Genomic DNA, 19,225 nt, shown 5'->3' with positions numbered 1-19,225 from the left:
GTTCCAATGGTTGCGCTCTCTGTATCGAGAAGCGACTCAGATTGCGAGTAGACTTGGAATCCGTGAGCTCTCGCCGACGGAAGAAGTCACAATAACGCACATTTTCTCACTTGTACTGCTCGAGCGGCTCAAAGGTGTGTCTGATACCATCGATTCCTAGGAGAGCTCTTCTTCGGGTTGTGTGGAAGCCGAAGGCGCCAAACAAGTCCCATCCGATGTCTTTGCACTCGCACAGTGTCAGTGGAGACGAAGTCAAGACTCTTACACGGTACAGGACACACCTTCGCCAGATTCTTCTCCCCGTATTTGAAGACTTGCAGTTCTGTTTGACGTTTCGGCTTCTCCAGGTGCGCTCACGGTTTTGGTTCCTGCAACAGTCGAACACACGCATCACATATAGCGTCCGCAACGGGTGTAATGCTGTCGTGACGAAACGGTTCTTGTTCTTCGAGTGTGCGCTCACATCAAGGCTGTGGGAACACTTCGAGAACATGTTAGCGCCCTTTGACCGATCTCATTTGACTTGGACCATGATAGTAATAGCGAAGCAATTAGTCGTCCAGGGAGTAAAAGGAGTGCGAGGACGTGATTGAAGACGTTTGGCACACGCTTCGCACTGCAACTCTTCACTTTGTCTGGTCGGACTGCAATCGGTGGTTGTTCGATTCGAGACAGCCCACACCAGCGACGCCAGCACTCTTCATGGTCTTGTTGGTTGCATGCGCGCACTTCCGATGTAACTTGAGAAGGCGCTATAATGCTGTCGAGAAAATTGGGAAATACATTTCAGCCATGAGGAATGTTGCGCCCTTGGGCGATAACACGGCATCGAGCCCAGCCTAAATATCCACTCGGTGTCGCCTGTTAAAATAAAGTCGAAGATCTTGTTCACTAACAAGACCTGCATGCGACGAACGAAACGAAATTCTTTAGGCACAACACTGGTTATGGTAAACATGGATATATTACGACATTACATTACTCGATGCGGATGCTGCCTGGTCCAGCACTCGCCCTTTCGGGTAGTACCGCACATCGCTGTAAGTTCCTGGGGCGCTACACCCCGCCGCTGAAAGCCGTGTCTTACGAGTCCATCCTGTGCGCTGAGTAGGTCGGCATTGGATCATGCACCGCGCTTGAATCCGGAGTTGGCGGCGCCTGCTATGATGGTAACGAACAATGACAGTTAAAAATAATACTCTGTGGGTATACAGCAATTCTGGTTACCTGCGGAAGAGGGGTTTTGACAAACCCAAGGCCAGTGTGGTCGCCTTGACCACACAGGAGCCTCCTGTGTGGTCTGCGAGACCTGAGAGGCCAGTGGTATTAATACTACGATGTGGCATGAGAGGGAAGCCATTTTTCAACCCATCTACCAAGAGTGTGGTCCGCCCTACTACACGATCTGCCCGTTGCGAAACGACGCAGCAGTGTGCTGGGAGACCGGACAAGCGTTAAGGAGATTCAGGTCTCTGTATGTGTAATGACGCATACAATGGGCGCTGCCTGTTCTACAGATGTGCTTCAAGTTTCAACTACTGAATTGAAGCATCCATTGAGATATGATGCCACGCGTGAAGGGTTCAAAAGGCAATTTTCTGCGAGAGTTGAAGTCAAGACGGGGGCAAAATGTGAACCTAGAAACCCACAAGACCGCTGTTTGGCCAAAATGGCGGCTAAAACCGGCAAAAAAACTATACAGAGAGTAGCACAGATTAATTTAGCCAAGCAAATTGTAAAATTTCTTGTCTAGCTCAAATTCGCTAAGGTCCCGTAGCTGTTGTACATTATTTTAGTCATACCTAAACTTACGTAGTCAATATGCCTAACAATCGAAAATAAAAAAACAAAGTCTTATTAGAGCTTATATACCATTTCCGCTTTCCGTTCTAGATGTGGGGTATAAGATTCGTATTGTCAATATAGATATATCATTTTATAGCAATAGCTGGTACGATTATGCTGCTCCGTTGTAATCACTTAAGTTCGGGCGTAATGAGCATCGTAGTGATCTACTACTATGTACGATAGCAAAGAAATGGTACATCAAATGGATAGGTCTGCAGGACATGTGAGCTGCTAGCCTTACCCAATGCATTGATCAAGATTTTTTGACCACCAAGTGACAAGTGTACATGTCTATAAGATAAATGTTGGCTTGCTACATGAAAACCCACGAAAAAAATGAGCGTATTCAGTATTGAGTACTTGGGATAAGAAACCTCCGCAACCTGATGATTTAATTTGGGTTTCGAGTAGCTTGATTTGTTGATGATCCAGCCATAAGTTAATCTACGGATCCGGAAATCTTACCCTGAACAATTATTGAGTACACATTTTGCTTCTCTTGCTAAGCTTTAGCGTCTTAGGCCTGCACCGCAACGCGGCAGATAGTATTCGATTAATTGACTTCAAACTCAGGGCGTGCTTAGTCGAAAGCGACTTTGTCGTAAGTTATTGGGATTCGCTCGATCTTCTTTGCCTCGCTGAATCAGGTACAGCTCATCCGTAATTGGTTGGACGTTGTTGTGAGTGTGTCTCCGCTCTAGAGAAGAGGCACGGACTTCGCAATTCGTGCAGATGTGGGGTGGAGTGTAAAGAACAATTTTTCCAAACGAAAACGGCTTGGCTTCTGGGAAGGTGCAGGTGCTCTGGCGGATCGGAAAGTCATACTTCTATTGTGATGGAAACGACACACTGTTTTCCGCCATCTCCAGAGCAAGATCCGGTGGAGGCAGGCAGCAGTGAGTTTTGAGTAAAAGGGTCAAGCCCAGATATAATAAGGGATGGCCGTTGCGTCACGACGTTACAAAACCATGAGTCAGTAATACATTGTGTGTTGCGAATTGTGCGTAGCGGAAACCGTTTTACGGGATTGCGGCAAAAAAAAACATTTGCTTGTGAATAGAGTACCGTGATATGCAGGTGTAAGTACACCTCACACTACCTCTGGCAGAAGCTCTCATTAAGCTTGAAGAGTTATTTCTACCAGTTTATGTAAGAAATTACATCATCAGGAGCTGATCTCATTATCCGTCACGGATGAGCCCGCAATTGGGCAGGCCGATGGGTATAAAGTGAGAAAGATAATACAACTATCTTTATCAGTCCTGTAGATTCTTTTATCTTTTGCTGAATAGATACGACTACACAATGACGAGTGACTTGCCACTGGTACCACCCCCAGATCAGGAGATTGTTCATAGCATCGGATTTGAGCCAACTATTGCGTGACACAACACTGTCTCTTACCCAAGCACGTGTCAAATCTCAAAAAAAATAAAACATCCCCAGTCAGCATTGACTTTCTACGTTAGAGAGGGTAATAAATATTGGCATATTGGCGAGTCTTTGATAAGCTAAGCATAGCCGCACTTCGGCAAAATGTCATATACACATAACGAACGAACTGCAGGACAGCGTAGTCAGCTGTACTTTCTTCAAGGCTTTTGACTCTGGAATGGTCAGTATCAAGTGTTTGTGAGTAACAGCGATACTCCTTTCACTGTGGTGATCTTTCCAGGCGGGAGCTTTTGGGTCTGGTTGGTCATATTTTAGGCACCGACTAACACACCACTGCAATCATCCGGTGACACATCTGTTTAGGTCTCATCGTGTCATGAACAAACTTAACATTGCGATGATTTTGTCCATAATCGCGCAAGGCTCGGGACACCCGTATTTAATGCTTGCTGGTAGTACTTGAGTGTATTTGCTTATACAAGCTGCCAGCCAATTTAGACAGACGCATTTTGCCAAAAGAATTCCATTCAGGGATTCTTCGCTCAAGGCATGAGCTGTGGAGAGTTCTTACGGAGCAAAATAATTGCAGATTGATTGGCGCCTTTGCCTCGATTCGACATAACCAAAGGACCTGGTCGACCGCTTTTGGTCGTCATTGGAAGCTCATCAAGCCTAACTTTTGATATTCCAAAGCAATTGTGATCATCGCCTCATTTCCGCAGATATAATGATAATATGTTAGTATGCTGCGCAAAAGAGCTATATAGATGTGAAGTGCGGTGTTGAAGTCACATCAGAGATTTATTAATCTGTTTATATGAGCTACCATATGGTTTAGGGCGGTGATAACGGTTCTGAACCTCAGGGCACTGCGATTGTATGTTAAAAGCATAGCTTGGAAAGTGCAAAGGCTATGCCGCTCATCCTAGTATCATGCATACACTCCAACTCCCGGGGGGAGTCAACTTGTCACTACAACCATAAAATCACGAGAGAGTAGGCGTCAAGTTTTGCGGAAACTTCTTGACGAACAATACTGAGATCATTTTTATGGGGAACAGCTCGCGGGTCGTCAAATATACTACTGTTGTCACAGTATCTGGTAAGCTGGAAGAATTGCCATCACTACGGATTCTCACGGAGCTTGAAGGACTTAGTCAGCGTATTACCATTATATTATTGATGCTTTCGACTCTGCGCAACGTCTGTCATTCTCATCGAGAGAAGAAATATTATTTCTTTTGCTCTCATTATAATTTTATGTAAAAGTTAAATTTTTTAGAAACAGCGAATAAGGTGCGGCTCGAGCTGCGCACTTTTCACTAGCTAGTGACCAGACTAATTTAACGGTTGATACTTAGTCAGTCGCTTTACCAGCAGGCTCGTAAAAATGAGCAGGCTTAATAACAGCTAGGAATGAAAATGGCCTTTCATTCTGGCATCTTCTTTGCTGTATTACAGGTGAGACAACGTTTCTTTCTCCCCTAATGTGCGTATTGTGTACGAAACATCGCCTGCGGCGTTAAAGTAAACATGTTCCAACTTGCAATACCATTTGGCACGTTTTAGCAGCACAAAACCACCAATATTTTTGCGCAGTGGGATACAGATAATTATGAGCTTAGTGCCACGGGTTTTCGTTTGCCTAATTATACGTGCATTATGGTTGTATTTCTTGGCGATGCACTAATAGATGGTCACTTTGAATGTTCTGGATAGATTCCAGAAGATTTGTCGAACAATATGGAAGAAATGCAGCAGGGTTTTGCTGATGAAGCCACACAGATTGTACACCGAAAACTCTTTTAACATCCGCAGCAATCTAGGTCTGTCGTCGATCATTATTCCGAATGGTAATGAATAATCCACCGTCAAGCAGTACATAAAATATTCTAACATAAATTTTGCATCACGTGCTTATCTAATCGTGTATCATCCTGTCTCTCATGCGATTCAAAATCTCTTAACATTGACGTGGTGGTTTGAATCCAGTGTATTTCTTCAATAGGGTATGTACTAAACTATTGTGCACATACACCTAGCATTCTCGTACAATTGGGTGAAACAAAGGATCAAATCATAGTATGAAGCTCACAGTACACTTTTGCATAGTAATAAGTATCTAGAACATGGAAGCGTCGATCCTTATAAAACGATGCGACTCTAAAAAGAATAACTCACCGCTACACATGGGCTGTGGTCACCAGACAATTTTTTTTATTAAATATCATTGAATTGATCTTGTCCAAGTAGGTGTCAGTCGTTAAACAGCAGGTCAACTGAGACAACTCGTGACGGTAGAGGCTATCGGCTCTACTGTTTGAGGTGTTACGAATCAACCCTTGTGCATTTATTGATGCAGGCCCTTAGGGTCAAATTATCTCTGTGTAAGATGCACGGCAATCCCGTTGCACTTGGCAGCACTGGAAGCCAATACCCGAACAGATTATAGAAAACCCGTGCATGAAATCGATATTATTTAATGCCCGTTAGATAATTAGACATGCTTGGCTGGTAATGTCTCATATTGTTGTTGAAGGGGTCAGACAACTGGCAGTCCAAAAGCTGATAGCAGTGATTACGCACTTTGAAGCGTTCAACAGATCGAAAAGACGCTGGTATGAATCTTGTACGACTGGGTTTATGTGGGAACCAAGTTGGCACTCAACATGAGGTCACTGAAGTTGAGCGTCCAGCCATCTGAGAATGAAAAAATATCCCTCTTTAGATATGGGATTCTTTGATAGCCATGAATTTGGTCAGACCGTAGGAAAAGCGACAGCATTTTCGGGCTTGCGACTTGAGAAAAGAGGCCCAGTGCGAGAATCAGCACTATCGTCAGTACTGTAGAAGAGACATTATCAACATGGCTATATATGTCGCGGGTGTTTTACTGCCAAACCTGGCGAATTGGGTTAATCCATGGTTTTTGTTTACCAATGAAATATGTAAACGCTGGTGGAATTTATAAGAAATTTAGATTTTCTGCCGCAATGGAGGCAGATCATTTCCCAAGCGATGGCAATTACCATAGTCAATGAAAGCTGAAATAGAATCAATGCGCACTAAGCATGAATACGGCGTACAGGTTTTGCTCCAATTGGACGAAGAAGGGTATCGCAAAGAAGCGCTTGACGAGCGCAGCGAAGGCGATAAATTCCTCCATGTGAGAAAAAGAGAAAGTCTTCCTGGCTACCGAGCACTTGCAGTAATCTCATCTGTTGTAGTAAGATATATCTACAACTTTCGTTAATTTTCACACTCTGCTAAGAGAAAAAAAACATGCTCATGCGAAAGATTAGCCGACAAAAGCCCAGCGAGGAAACGCCGAGTCCTAGTATGCCACTGCAAACTAAATTGGTATTATATTTCCGCGTGGGGGTCGTGGCAACGGAACCCAGCCCTGATATAAGACATTTGCTAATAGAGGTTGGATTCAAAGTTCAGAGTTGCTGATTGTAAACATCCTATTTCTTGTTTTGTGACGCTGTGAAAAGTCCTGATTGATTCAGAAGCGTAGTGCGATAACGTATGACGGGCAGCTATCGAAAATAGAAGACAGCATTTAGCACGCCCAATGCGATATTTTTTCGTGTACACCGTGATAGATACACTGGTGAAAATGTCGAAGGCTTAGTTCAGCACTAGATCGATGTTTGGTGTCTTTGGTACTGTGGCAAACAATTACGCTTTGGCGCCTTAGCAAAGCTGCGACATCCTCCGTTTAGATCGTAGAAGTTCCAATACTGAAAGCTATATTATTTTCAGGCGCCTGGCTTAGAATTGGAAGAAAGAAGCGGTGGTGATATTGTGTATCGCAATCTACGGAGAATATTGATGTTGAGACGGGAATTAACATCCGAATGTCAATACCCCTTGAGTGGGAAGTAAATAACAGCTGTCAGTTAGAGTCTCATGTGCAAGGATAGGTGGAGTTCAAGCACGTATGTAATGTGCAATTAGAAATCAAATCTCTGAAGGTATTTTGGATGTATCATTTCTGCCATGAGAGCGGTTCTGATGTATCAGAACAAAAGGACTGCGCGATACAGTAAAGCTCCACGAGTTTGTGTCGAGAAAGGTTATCCAATCGTGAATAGAGACCCAATGAAGTCATGAAGGATTGAAAGTCCCTCTCTTCACAACCGGTGAACAGTCTGACTGAGCTGAAGAAAACATTCCACCGAATTTGTGCGAGTAATTTTAAGATGGTGAAGACACCAAAGTGGTACAGTTGTATAGGCTAAGCTGAGATTATCATGTATCATGCCTGAATAAGTCATTGAGAACTGTATTAAAGACAGCGAGCAAAGCTGTATTCTTGGGGATTCTATCAATACTTTTCATCCTTTGGTCAAAAATGGTCACGACGTGGTAACAAAAGAGCAATCACGCGTGTTACTTCAGCATCAAGGTGTGCGTCTCGAAATTACACGCATTCACAAATCACCACATACCGTCAGCCTGTCTGGCCCAGGAATCGACTACCGGTGGGCAGACATACATTTTCGCACACATCAAATCTACGTTGTGCTTTGCAGGATTAATAACGTCATGATGTAACACTGTCCCCTCGGTAACGACCATTGCTGTAAGGCACAAAACTTAGTCGCGCGAACAAAGTCAATAAGCAAATGCAACCACTAAGGTAGCTCAAAAGTTGCACTTCAGGACAGCATGGACAGGAGAATCACTATTGATTTCTAATGTATGTTATCAACTGCTCATAAGTGACAAGAATATCCCTCTCGCTGCGGTGATTATTCGGAGTGTAATGCTCTAGGAGTGTCTGCGTCGTTCAACAGAACTGTACGACGCACTTGCGACGTTCGATCGCCCGGTGACCCATCAATGCGGGCGTCATCGTGCGTTGAGACCAAGAGGATTTTATATGTCCATAGTTATGAAGAGCATAGTGATTCGGGTGTGGAGAACCATATTAAATACTTACAAGCAGTGCGAGAGTGTAGGGGCTTAAACAAGGTTTTTGCCAACATCGGCAAATGAGACTTTTGGTGTCAAAAAGCCATATTTGTAGCTGCTTTATTATTTTATGAAGCATAACATCCGAGCAGATCCCGCAGCGATAAAGATTGGCCTTAAATACTAATTTAGACTAAATTTAGAAATCGATATGATTTACCCAAATACTTGCACAAGTACAAAGCCAACAATGCCGGCATGGCACAACCCCTCATTATTAAACTTTAAAGTCTTTTCAAAAGAGCTAAAGTGCAGCAGACAAGGTTGCTTTCGGGGCTGAAAAGAAGAATATATATCTAATATGTTGACTCTTTCAAATTTAGTCTGACCATTTCAAGTCTCTGTGATACGTCAGCTTTTGTCGTTGGTTGCGTTTCACTCTAAGTAGATGCCGATGTGCGTGAGCACATGATTGTGTTTAAGTTTAGCTGCCTGAAGGCAGAAAAGAATTGTATAATTCAAGACGAGAAGATTTTGACGACAATGTCAAGCCCAGAGTTCGCCTGTCAAATTTTAGCCATTGGTGGTCTATACAAATCAGAATACGCTGCGTATGGCGACGTCGTCACCGATCCATCATAGAAAATGACGAAAAGGTGTCATGCCGTTTTGAGACTGTCTATGAGACAAGGAATATACTGTGTCGGTCAAATATGGCGGTGGATGCGATTTTGCGCCACCCTGACAAAAATCGTCACATGTTACAAAGGTATTGTCGCCTAGTGATGGGGAAATACGGGTCACCGCAGCGTGTTTTACATTGCGAAAATCAGTTGGATCAAGTTTTCTGGATGTTTCTTCGAAGCGCGCGTTTGCACGCTTGCACCGCTATTTCTCATCACGAAGCTTGCTATCCACACCATCATCCCACATAACTATTATCGTTAGTAGTGCCTTTTAAGGAGTACCTTAGAACTGTAGGAGGCAAACGATACCCTTTTAGATGGCCACCTCGCATAAAAGAATATGCGAAACATTTTGCGCTATGTATTGGTGGTTCAACATTTGACTGTGGGGAGACGTATATGTGCGCACGCATAGATCGTGTGAACGGCTTGAAGAATCGCTGCATGCATCGGTGTCCTACTGATCCTCCGAGTATTGGCTGTGTATTAGTGTGTTTTTAACTCATATGTAAAAGCTGATGACGCGTCCAGTACTACCAGCAGCATATTTGTTGACCATCAGAGCATGATGGCTCGCGTAATACTGGATTTGCAAAAAATTAGACTTGCTACTCCTTGACAGATCCAATGGCCGTTATATCAGATAAAGCTTCGACCTTTGCACCAAAAATTTGGCGAAATCTACACAGGATGTAAGCCACCACTTTTGACATGTTAAGTGCCAATTATGAGGTCAGATGAAATGCGTTGTTCGCGTGGTGTTGGGCATCCTCCAAATCGATTGACCAAGGAGATTGCAGCGCTGGATCGAATCCGAACGACTCTTTAGATTGTTCCAAATAATGTAGTGCATACCAATATTAGTTTTACTTCATTTCGAGAAACAGATGGTTTACCCTCTGGTTCCTTTGACACCGTCACGAAGTGACAGTAGCCGAAATGAAAAAAGTCGTAGATTTACTTCAAGTTTTAATGCCGGCCTAGTTACATCTCGTAGCAAATTTAGCGAATTATCTGAACCATATTGAAGCGTCACGTGCAAGATGCGCGACGCCATTACGAAGAGCTAAAAAAACAACACAACGATGTTAAAGCAGGCGAAATGTGTTGTGTGGCAGAAAATACTATGCACCCGTTAAATGGTCTATAAGATAAGTTGCGAACACGCTACATAGAACCGTTCACGGTTATAGCGATGATGATAATGAGTTTTGCTCTGATATTACCATTCAGGTATAACCGTGATGCGGCTTCAGGAGCCTGACTATGGTAGTGCAGCCGGAGCAGCGTTTCTACCATAATTTTGGACTGATGGATTCTCTGTCTTTGAGCAGCGACACGATTCGAAGCCACTAGGGGTGTCTCGGTCACGCAGGGCGATGACAGAGTCTAGAGGGAGAATGTCATCTTATTATCGGACGCATGCCAAGACTTCCAAGACAGTTAACGTTCTACTGCTGAGACAGATCACTTGATCTAGTCAGATGGGTGGCCAACTTTCATCTGGAATATTAAGTGGGCGGACAAATACACCAGAGACGTTACCCAAACCCTTTCTGAAGCGAATGGAATTCACACATTCGGAAAGCTGAGGAGACCTCAGAATCCACTTTGGCAAGGCTTCCTTGAATCTGTCGCCACTTACGACCTGGCGCGCCAATGCACTTTATCTTTTCTCGAGGTAGGACCGCTTATCCACAGCGTCTTTGTTAATGGTGAGTTTATACCGACCTTGTGCTTAGATAAACACTTGATCAGTAGTAATTACAGCATGCCTCATGAATATGAGCTAGAAGCTGGAAAAGGGTGAATTTTTGTCGACGCCCGCTTCACTGAGGCTGGTTCGTCGTATTACCTCACCCAGTGCACGAGTTGAGTAGGGGAGAGTGCAACGGGGTACGTACTACAATATTCACTCATCAAGCAACAATAAAGACATTGAGGTTAAGAGAATTGACTGAGCGTACATATCTGGTTTCAGTAGAGTTAAATATTTACTCTTGAAATAGCAGAGGCAACTAGAGACCCAGATACAAGTGAGACTTCGAATCCTCCTTCTGGGTTGAGCGTACAAAACTAGCTTCCGTGCGTTGGTTACCACTTTTGATCAAAAGCATCTCTGTGCAAGGTGTACGGCAATCATGTTATGATTTCCCTGTTTGTCACATTGCAGGTTGCGATGTATAAGGCAGTCTATTTAGTATTCACTTCAATGAGACTTGATTTCGAAAATACATATACTTCTGAAACGGAGCTAGCCAGATAACTAGTCTTGCTTGAAGCTTTTGGTTCCATTCCACCTGGTTGTAAGCTAAATCTTGACCTCTGTATGTTTATTGACGTCAATTTTGCGCAAAGGCTTTTTCTCTGCATAGTGCACTGCAACCCGTTTCGATCGGTTTTTGAGCTTATATTTTTTGCGTTTGAAAGCGCAAACTCTCCAAGTGGAATTTCCTCTCCGTGAAAAGTTTCACATCAGTGTATTCAATCTGATCCATAATGTATAGAAACCCCTCACTGCAGGCGATTCTTTGTAAGCAATTCCGCTTTATTGTAAGATGCGACTTCGTTTTTGTAGGTGTCTTCTTTAGATTTTTCTGGTTGTGTGGGCCACAATATTGTATTTATATACAAAAAATACGAACAGGATGACATACGCCATGACGATGTCACCTTTCGAACACAATGTGAGTATCGACGATGAAAAAGTGCTCATTACTCCGAACCATGCAGCCGCATCTCTCACTTCAGGTCAAGATAAAAGCTCCACAACTGAACCTTCCGTACAACGTTTTTCGTGCTGCATTATGTGGTCTCCGATCCCGGTACTCACCTGGTTTCTGCCGTTCATTGGACACATGGGCATCACCGATAGCAAAGGGTAGGACCTTGTCGATTTCTATGTAAGATTTTGATTAGTCATGACAAAATTTGATCGGATAGGGTCATTTTTGACTTTGCAGGTCCCTACACTATCGGCCGCGACGACTTTGCGTTCGGCGCGGCCACGCGCTATCTGCAGTGCAGGGTTGAGCCTAAATATACAGACAAGTGGGACCAAGCAGTTGCTGTGGGCTGTCAAATTTATAAAGAGAGGATGCACAATTTGTTCTGTGATAACTGTCACTCGCACGTGGCTGTGTGTCTAGAGCACGCTAATTACGCCGGTCGACAGCAGTGGAATATGGTAGAGCTCTGCTTTTGGATGTTTTTTCGTGGGAAATATGTGAGCCTTGCCGGATTCGTCAAGTCATGGCTTCCATTTACCATCCTTTTGGTGTTGATTGCTGTTGCACAATCGACATGATGCTAAATTTCCCCCTACCTGCAAAATACATTCAAGCTTTTGCTGTGAAAGCTGGCAAAATCAACTGTGAGAACAAGTTTTGTTTGATAGATGATTATTCAATTATTTCGTATTTATAACCAATCTCCATCACTTCCGTCTCTTCCATTATCATTGTAATTAAAGTTGACATGGCAGACACCGAGGGGCCAGCCGATGTGTCGTTGTCTGCGCCGATACCTCACAAAATAGAAGCAAGGAAATTTCAGCAGGTAAAGCAAAAGGTCACAGAAGAGCAAACGCAAGGAGAAGAAACTGAAAATTTGTTAAATCGGCACAGCTGGACGTTCGAAAGTTCTCATAAGAGTGGTGATGAAGAGGATGACGGCTGGATGCTAGCTGCACGTCGATATGCAAACGAAATCTCACAAGAATTAACAAAAGATGATGAGGCAGATGTAGAAGCCAGTGTTCGTGAGGCTTTGCGGCTATTGGAGGACTCTGGAGAGGGTGAGGACGACGAGAGCGGAGATGACCAGTGTAGTAGGAATGAAAAAGCTCCTGTCGGCTACTTGGACTTTGTGCAGGAAGTAATGGAAGAAAGATGGACATTGGAGGATAGAGTGGGACAGCTTGGTCATTGGAAAACAACTATGGAGCAAGTGAACACAGACGTAGAGGACGCGGAGGAGCACGCAGAAAAAGAACACGAGATTGTCAATGAGAACAGCATGGAGAATAAAGAATCTGCGGAAGAACAGACAGATGAATGGCTGGAAGCCTACACGGCTAAAGGTCGAGTGTACTACTATAATCGACGTTCACGCGAATCGTCTTGGAAAAAGTACGTTAGTTTCTGAAAATTTGAAAGCACTAGGTGCTGACACGTTTTCGCTTTCTAGGCCGTGTCAATTTGATTCCAGTATAAGTGAAGCGCAGCGTATCGTTAGTTTTACCGACGAAAATGTGAATGTTCAACGCTCTGTATTGAGTCAAAGTTTGGGCTATCACCCGTCAGCTTCACTTTCACTTCCGCCAGTTTCGACAATCGAGCGCTCGGCAATCTTGTACTGCAATTTTTGTGGTGAACAGCAACCTGTGGATCAATTCGCTGAACATTTCCATGAATGCGCGTCGGTACAGTTTCACAAACGACGGATGTCTCCTTTGTATCGAAGCTTTGAGCGTGCAATCGGTATAATGTCCGAAGATTCAACGTTACGTTCGCTTCACTACGCTTCGTCATTCCCCGATCCTAAACCGCATATAAGACCGGAAGCTACGACGATGCAAGATAGCTTGTTGCTGCTACGACCACGGCGTGTGCGAGACCCCAATTCTACCGATAATAGACCAGTGAACCAACAAAGTAATCACTTGAAAACCCAAGGAGCAGCAGAAAACGCTGTAGACCAAAAAGCAAAAAGAAAGGCTATAATGTACCCATCACGCCACACCAACGACTCAAAATCAGCCAAAGAATGGAAACAAAATATGTCTAAACGAACGACATTTCAAGCTACAAACAGTGCAAATTTAGAAAGCCCTACTCCTTACAATATGGAGACGTGTCGGTATTGCAACCGAAGTTTTGCTGAAGGTCGTCTCGCTAAACACGAGGCTGTTTGTCCCCGTGTCTTTGGTAACGAAGGCTCTTGGGGACGGGGTACACCGTCGAGCTTGTCCTCCCCATTAAAGTCAAGGGGCGCACGAGTCACACCGTCGCTGAATTCAACAGGCTCAACGACATCTAAGTTACACAAGATGAAAGATCACACGCTACAACAAAGCTTTAAAGAACATCAAGCCACTCTCGTGCTTTGTCCATGCTGTCACCGAAAGTTTGCACCTTCGGGTGCCCAGCAGCACATTGCAATCTGCAAAGGAGTACAAAATCGCCCTAAAAACCCTATCTCAATGCTTCGAGACTACGCAATCGCAGGGTAGTCAAACATAGATATTAGACGTTTGTACTCATTTATCGTTAAGTTAACAAAGCAATGCAACGCCATCACACATTTCAATTGACGGTGTGCGTTTCAATTACGGTCGGAATCCAGCATAAGCCTTTTCCAAGATGTCCTTTCGAATTTTGGGATAGTCTGGGTACTGATCAAGTACCTTGTTGCAAATATTTACAGCAAGAACAAGCTTCTTGGCCTTTAAGTAGTTAAAAGCAAGCTTGAAACCGATCGCAGCACTTGCTTCACCCTCGCACGTCCAAGCTTCCTGGTAGCACTCTGCTGCGTCGATAAATGATTGCTCTTTCTCCATTACGAGTCCAAGCAACTCCCAAGCCTTTCCAGATGACTTATTGTGCGTAAGTGAGCGTTTGCATAATTCCTGCGCTAGGTCAAATTTGCCCCGATTGATGTAAATATCTGCCAGCAAGAGATAGCTGCGTTCAAACTCATCAGCAAGCGTTTGGTCGTACGGCATTTTGGCAATACGTTTAAGCTGATTCCGTGCTTTCGGCTGCTGTTTAGTGAGCATGTAGCCTGTCGCGAGTCCAAGGAGTGCAGGAACGTAATCGCGGTCGACTGTCTCGAGAATCTCTACAAAAAGTTGAATAGATTTATCCAGCATGCTCTTGGTTCGACCGGCAAGTACAGCATAGGCTTCAAGCACGCGAAGTTTGGCATCGCGTTCACTTCGAGCAATCGGCAGCTCGTCGAGAAGCGTGTTGGCAATCCGCAAGTTATCAGCCTGTTCCTTGGTGTTATCTTCAGTGCCATCATGACCAGAGTCCCAAAGACTTTCATTGTCAGGATTGAGGTAGATCTCGATCATATTTATAAGCGCCCGTTCGCCCCATTCTGGATCACGACGAGCGCGATTAAACTCGTCGATGGCTTCAAGCACATTATTGCGAAAGCGTGCATACAGTCCTTTGCAAAAATGAAGTCCTGGAGCATGTGCGACATGAGCGTTGGCACTACGTTCAGCAAGGCTAAGATAGCGCTGTGCTACTCTCCCCTGTTCTTTGTCAGTCGAAGACGTGTGCAGCTTTCCTGCTCGACGAAGCATGACAAGTAGCCGACTAAGTGCTGCGAAATTATTCGGACGACTATCGAGAAGCTGCTGAAAATGGTAAATGGCAGCCTCATTGTCCTCTTTCTGTAGTAACAAATCGGCAAGCATGAGAGCAGCTTCTTCGTGAGCCGGATTAAGTCGCAGCAATGTTAGACAACGCATTTGACATTGGCCCAAGTCACCAATTTGCTGATACGCGCGAGCCATATACAACAGTGAATCCTCATGGCTTTCGTCCGACTGTAGCGCCAATGTACAATACTTAATGACATTGTTGCTTTCGCTATTACTTGACGCGTTGGAATATATGGCAGCAATCTGAAAGCAAGTTTCCGCGATAGCAGCTCGCTGTTTATTCAGCACATCAGGTTGTTCGTCTTTTTGGCGGTCCAAAACTATCTTTTGGATGGCATAAGCTCTCATAAGCGCCTGGACTGCCATGTCATCACTGCCTAGGCCACAGTAAATTTTTGGCAAGACTAGCTGCAGATCGACGAATGGCAAAAGATAGCTCAAAGCCTCGGAATCGCTGGTAGCTGCTTGCTGAACGACGAATAAAGCTTGCTCGAAGTGACGAAGTTTGATGTACAGCTCTGCAAGATCTTTACGCAACACAAGATTTTCTGGTGCCATTTTCAGTGCTGACTCGTAGTAGTCTACAGCTTTGAGGTAATCGTGCTTGGAGATAAGTACGCGTCCAATACGGCCTGCAATCGTCGGGTCACTTGGACTTAAAGCCTTAGCGCGCTCAAAAGACTGCACAGCTTCATCTAGCATCTGAATGTGCAAGTATGCCTCGGCCAAGCTTATGTGCGTTGCTTGGCAAGGATTTTGCGCTACAAGCTCCTGATAACAGCGTACATATAGATGCTTGTCTTTGCGGTACTGAAGAAAAATGTCCGCCTTGACCGTTTGTGCCTTTGTAAACGCTGGAGAGTCCTTGGGGACACTGCTGAGCATTCCAATCGCTGCATCGTAGTCGCCACGTTTGACAGCAAGCTCACTGTTGGCAACCAGTACGCGTACTTCTTGTGCTGTGCCACGAAAGACGTCCAGTGCCTCGCGTACAGTCTTTGTGGCTCCTGGGAGATCATTGAGCTGAGAGAGCACTTGAGCCATGTTGATATACAGAGAAGCCTTATCAAAAGGTGATATAGTGCTGGTGCTTTCTGCAACGTGTTTCGGTTGACGATTCAAACTCGACGAGCTCCCATTATTTTGTATCATTTTCATCGCCGTCTGTAGAGTCTGGAGCGCATCACGCACATTGCCTGCATGTTCAAGAATACGCGCTCTGATTATATAATATGAAAGCGATTGGCGAACTGAAAAGTCGTAGCTCAGAGCCCGATCCAGCGATGCTGAGGCTGCCCGAAAATGTCCTCGCTCGAGACTCACTCTAGCATGCATAAGATGTGCTTTGGAGTGCCCAGGCTCCATTTTCAAGATCTTACTAGAGACTTGATAGGCATCATCTAGCCGCTGAGCGTCAAAGTAAGCCTGAGAGAGCACAAACTGAGTTCGTAAAAAGCCAGGTGACTTGCTTACAACCTTTTCGAGAATATTGATGCCCTCAGAAGCTGCATCCGACAAGTTGTCATTCAAGTTGCCTTTCTCTTGTTTATCATCTCGGAAAAATTCCATTGCCACCTCTACAAGAAAGATCGGGTCGAGCAGAACCATCATATCATGGCTAGAGACGTCAGGTCCTTTAATTGTCGTGTTAAGCTTGTCCATATGAATTTTCATGGATTGTCGTAAGTAATTCACCTGTTTGACTCGGTCACGGTCTTTCTCCCAACTAAGTAAAGCTTGGAGGAAAGTAAAGCTGGCGCTAGCCCCTATAGATTCCTGAATTAAGCTAAGAAACTCCATCTGTTGAGAGGCATCCTCAAGCTGTCCAAGCTTAATCTGGCAGTAGATCATTCCGTGTAATGCCATTTCATTTGACTCGTCCAGCTTCAGGGCTTCTTTGTAAGATTCCATAGCTTCCGCAAAGTCGCAAAGTATTCCTCGCTGATACCCTCGCTCAGCACGAAATGCTCCACTTTCGGGTCTTAATTGAATAGCATGCTCCATCAGGTCTAAGCTACACTGCAATACTTCCACATCTCTATCGGAAACGTGGGCAATGGAGCGCGAGATTTCAAAAAAAAGGTCGGGATTTGCTGGTTCAGTTCGCTTTAGAGCATCAAGCAACTCGCGAATACGCTCTGCACCTTCGCGGGTACGACCTTCACGTGATAAAAGGAGCAAAATCATGATACGCAAAGCCTCAATATCATGCGGATTTTCACTCAGAGCTCGCTCAACACTGTCCATGCATTGGTCCCAGTTGCCCATTTTGAGCAGAACCAAAGCTTTCTCACATAATGAATGTTTAAACCATGGAAATTCCACAATGAGTTCGTCAATGTGTTCAAGAGCGCGGGGGTACGCTTTTTTCAGGTCATAGTACTTGGCTATACCCAGCACAAGCTCCGCATCCTTGCGGCTAGATTACATGAACAGTAATGTCAGTGCGCAATTTGATAAGGATATAGAGTAATTACGTACTCTGTGACTAGATCAAAGTACCGGATAGAACCATCTCGCAAGTCGCTCTCGCGTTCAAAGATGGGGTCAACAGTAAGGTCAACCCATCCTCGAAGAATAAGAGCTCGCTGACAGAGAGCATTATCACTGCTATTTGGACGGTCGGCTCTAAGAACGCGGTCGAGAAATTTGCGAGCCTTACCACGCTCGCCCAAGTGCCAAAAGAAAGTGGCACACAAAATCAAGCTCTCGATGGACGCATTTTCCTCAACTATTACTAACTGTAGCTCTAATTGTGCCACTTCGTCATGGTCAACGTGTTTGCATTGTGTATGGGCGTAGATTAATGCGTAAAGACATGGCAGCTCCACTCCTCGCCCTGTTTGCTTCAAATTCCCGAGTTCTCGAATGCCAGACGAATAGCTGCGCTCTAAGACGATGCCAAAAGCGCGCCAGAACAAAATAGCCGGGTCATTGCCGTTTCGCTCAAGAATCTGCTCACAAAAGCGTTGTACATGGTCGTACCAGCCTTTGCGAAGGTAGTAGTTGATCAAAACGCGAAAATCCATGGCAATACTCGTGGCGATTATATGTGTATCTGAAAAGATCACGACTCTTCATCGAAAGCTCAATTATTTACCTAATACACCACTTCTTGAAAAAGGTTACATCTGCAACAGTCAGTGCCCTATAAATTTCCAGCCAAGCTCGGGGTTAGAAATGTTGAAGTATTAGCACTGTTAAAGTTTGTTAATAGATCTAGGTTTAAGATAACGTAGATATAATCACTAATTGAAGCCCTGATACTTTAAATATCATCGGGCACTGCGCACGACACGCAACTATCGAAATTGAAAGACAATACACAAGGTGCTGAACACGAATACGATATCCGTGCTTCTTGCGACGCGAATAACAGTTAAAGTGCCAGCCTCTTTTCAGCTTCGAGACTTGGCTACGCAGCATCAGGTAAAGTGGAGTCCCTATCGGAGTGATATGTTTTAAAAACTTACTAAACAGGTTTGTTTACTTACTGTTTAATTATGCTGAATTCGTAATCGATCACTTCTCATTACGAGCAAAGATGTAATTATCACTGGATAATTCTCTCAGTTCGAGACTGTCGTGTTGACCGATCAATCCATGCCCTGTGCGCTGAATTACGCTGTCTATTACACATGTTGTGTGAGCCACATACTTTAGTTTGTGGTTAGCATTACCTATCAGCTGTAAATTCCCAAATCTGTTTTATCAGAATTGGAGGCTGTAACGGGGTTACACCACCCTGTAACAGATGTGTGTGTCACACGAGATGGGTATTGGTGTGGCTGCACCCAAACAAGAATACGGTATGTGGCTAGGAAGCCAGTAGATTTAGACTATACTATATATTTACGAAAATCTATACATTTAAAATTAGGCGGCTTTGCCGCAATTAAAAATAAATAAAAATCAGTTTTGATTTTTGAGCAAAAGTTAATTAATTAGCCTTTTTTAAGGCAATAATTATTATTGGAGC

At 44.3% G+C, this 19,225-nt stretch overlaps 5 protein-coding genes across 5 annotated transcripts in view; 3 read left to right on the top strand and 2 right to left on the bottom strand.

The window, feature by feature from the left end:
* The window catches only part of PHALS_02873 (serine protease family), a gene marked incomplete at both ends in the record, with an annotated part of 786 nt that extends 636 nt beyond the window's left edge, over window positions 1-150 (bottom strand). The window contains one exon of the mRNA XM_024717332.1: window positions 101-150. Coding sequence (XP_024582842.1) covers window positions 101-150 — 50 coding nt within the window. The remainder of the gene's footprint in view (window positions 1-100) is intronic.
* A 4,515-nt stretch (window positions 151-4,665) lies between these two features.
* Window positions 4,666-4,962, top strand: PHALS_02872 (uncharacterized protein; the record flags this gene model as incomplete). Its single annotated transcript, XM_024717331.1, has 2 exons — window positions 4,666-4,704; window positions 4,816-4,962. The coding sequence occupies 2 exons, from the start codon at window positions 4,666-4,668 to the stop codon at window positions 4,960-4,962; spliced, it is 186 nt and encodes a 61-aa protein (XP_024582841.1).
* A 6,538-nt stretch (window positions 4,963-11,500) lies between these two features.
* PHALS_02871 (Uncharacterized conserved protein) lies at window positions 11,501-12,159 on the top strand (the record flags this gene model as incomplete). Its single annotated transcript, XM_024717330.1, has 2 exons — window positions 11,501-11,733; window positions 11,796-12,159. 2 exons carry the CDS (start codon window positions 11,501-11,503, stop codon window positions 12,157-12,159), a joined length of 597 nt encoding a protein of 198 aa, XP_024582840.1.
* A 170-nt stretch (window positions 12,160-12,329) lies between these two features.
* PHALS_02870 (Zinc finger C2HC domain-containing protein 1C) lies at window positions 12,330-14,085 on the top strand (the record flags this gene model as incomplete). Its single annotated transcript, XM_024717329.1, has 2 exons — window positions 12,330-12,982; window positions 13,041-14,085. 2 exons carry the CDS (start codon window positions 12,330-12,332, stop codon window positions 14,083-14,085), a joined length of 1,698 nt encoding a protein of 565 aa, XP_024582839.1.
* A 96-nt stretch (window positions 14,086-14,181) lies between these two features.
* PHALS_02869 (Tetratricopeptide TPR1) lies at window positions 14,182-18,275 on the bottom strand (the record flags this gene model as incomplete). The annotated part of the gene is made up of 2 exons (XM_024717328.1): window positions 14,182-17,665; window positions 17,728-18,275. The coding sequence occupies 2 exons, from the start codon at window positions 18,273-18,275 to the stop codon at window positions 14,182-14,184; spliced, it is 4,032 nt and encodes a 1,343-aa protein (XP_024582838.1).
* Window positions 18,276-19,225: the final 950 nt, after the last annotated feature.

The sequence above is a fragment of the Plasmopara halstedii genome, assembly GCF_900000015.1.
Source record: "Plasmopara halstedii genome assembly, contig: Scaffold_2061, whole genome shotgun sequence".
In the NCBI taxonomy this organism is placed as follows: domain Eukaryota; phylum Oomycota; class Peronosporomycetes; order Peronosporales; family Peronosporaceae; genus Plasmopara; species Plasmopara halstedii.
This window is presented reverse-complemented; position numbering and strand designations above follow the sequence as displayed.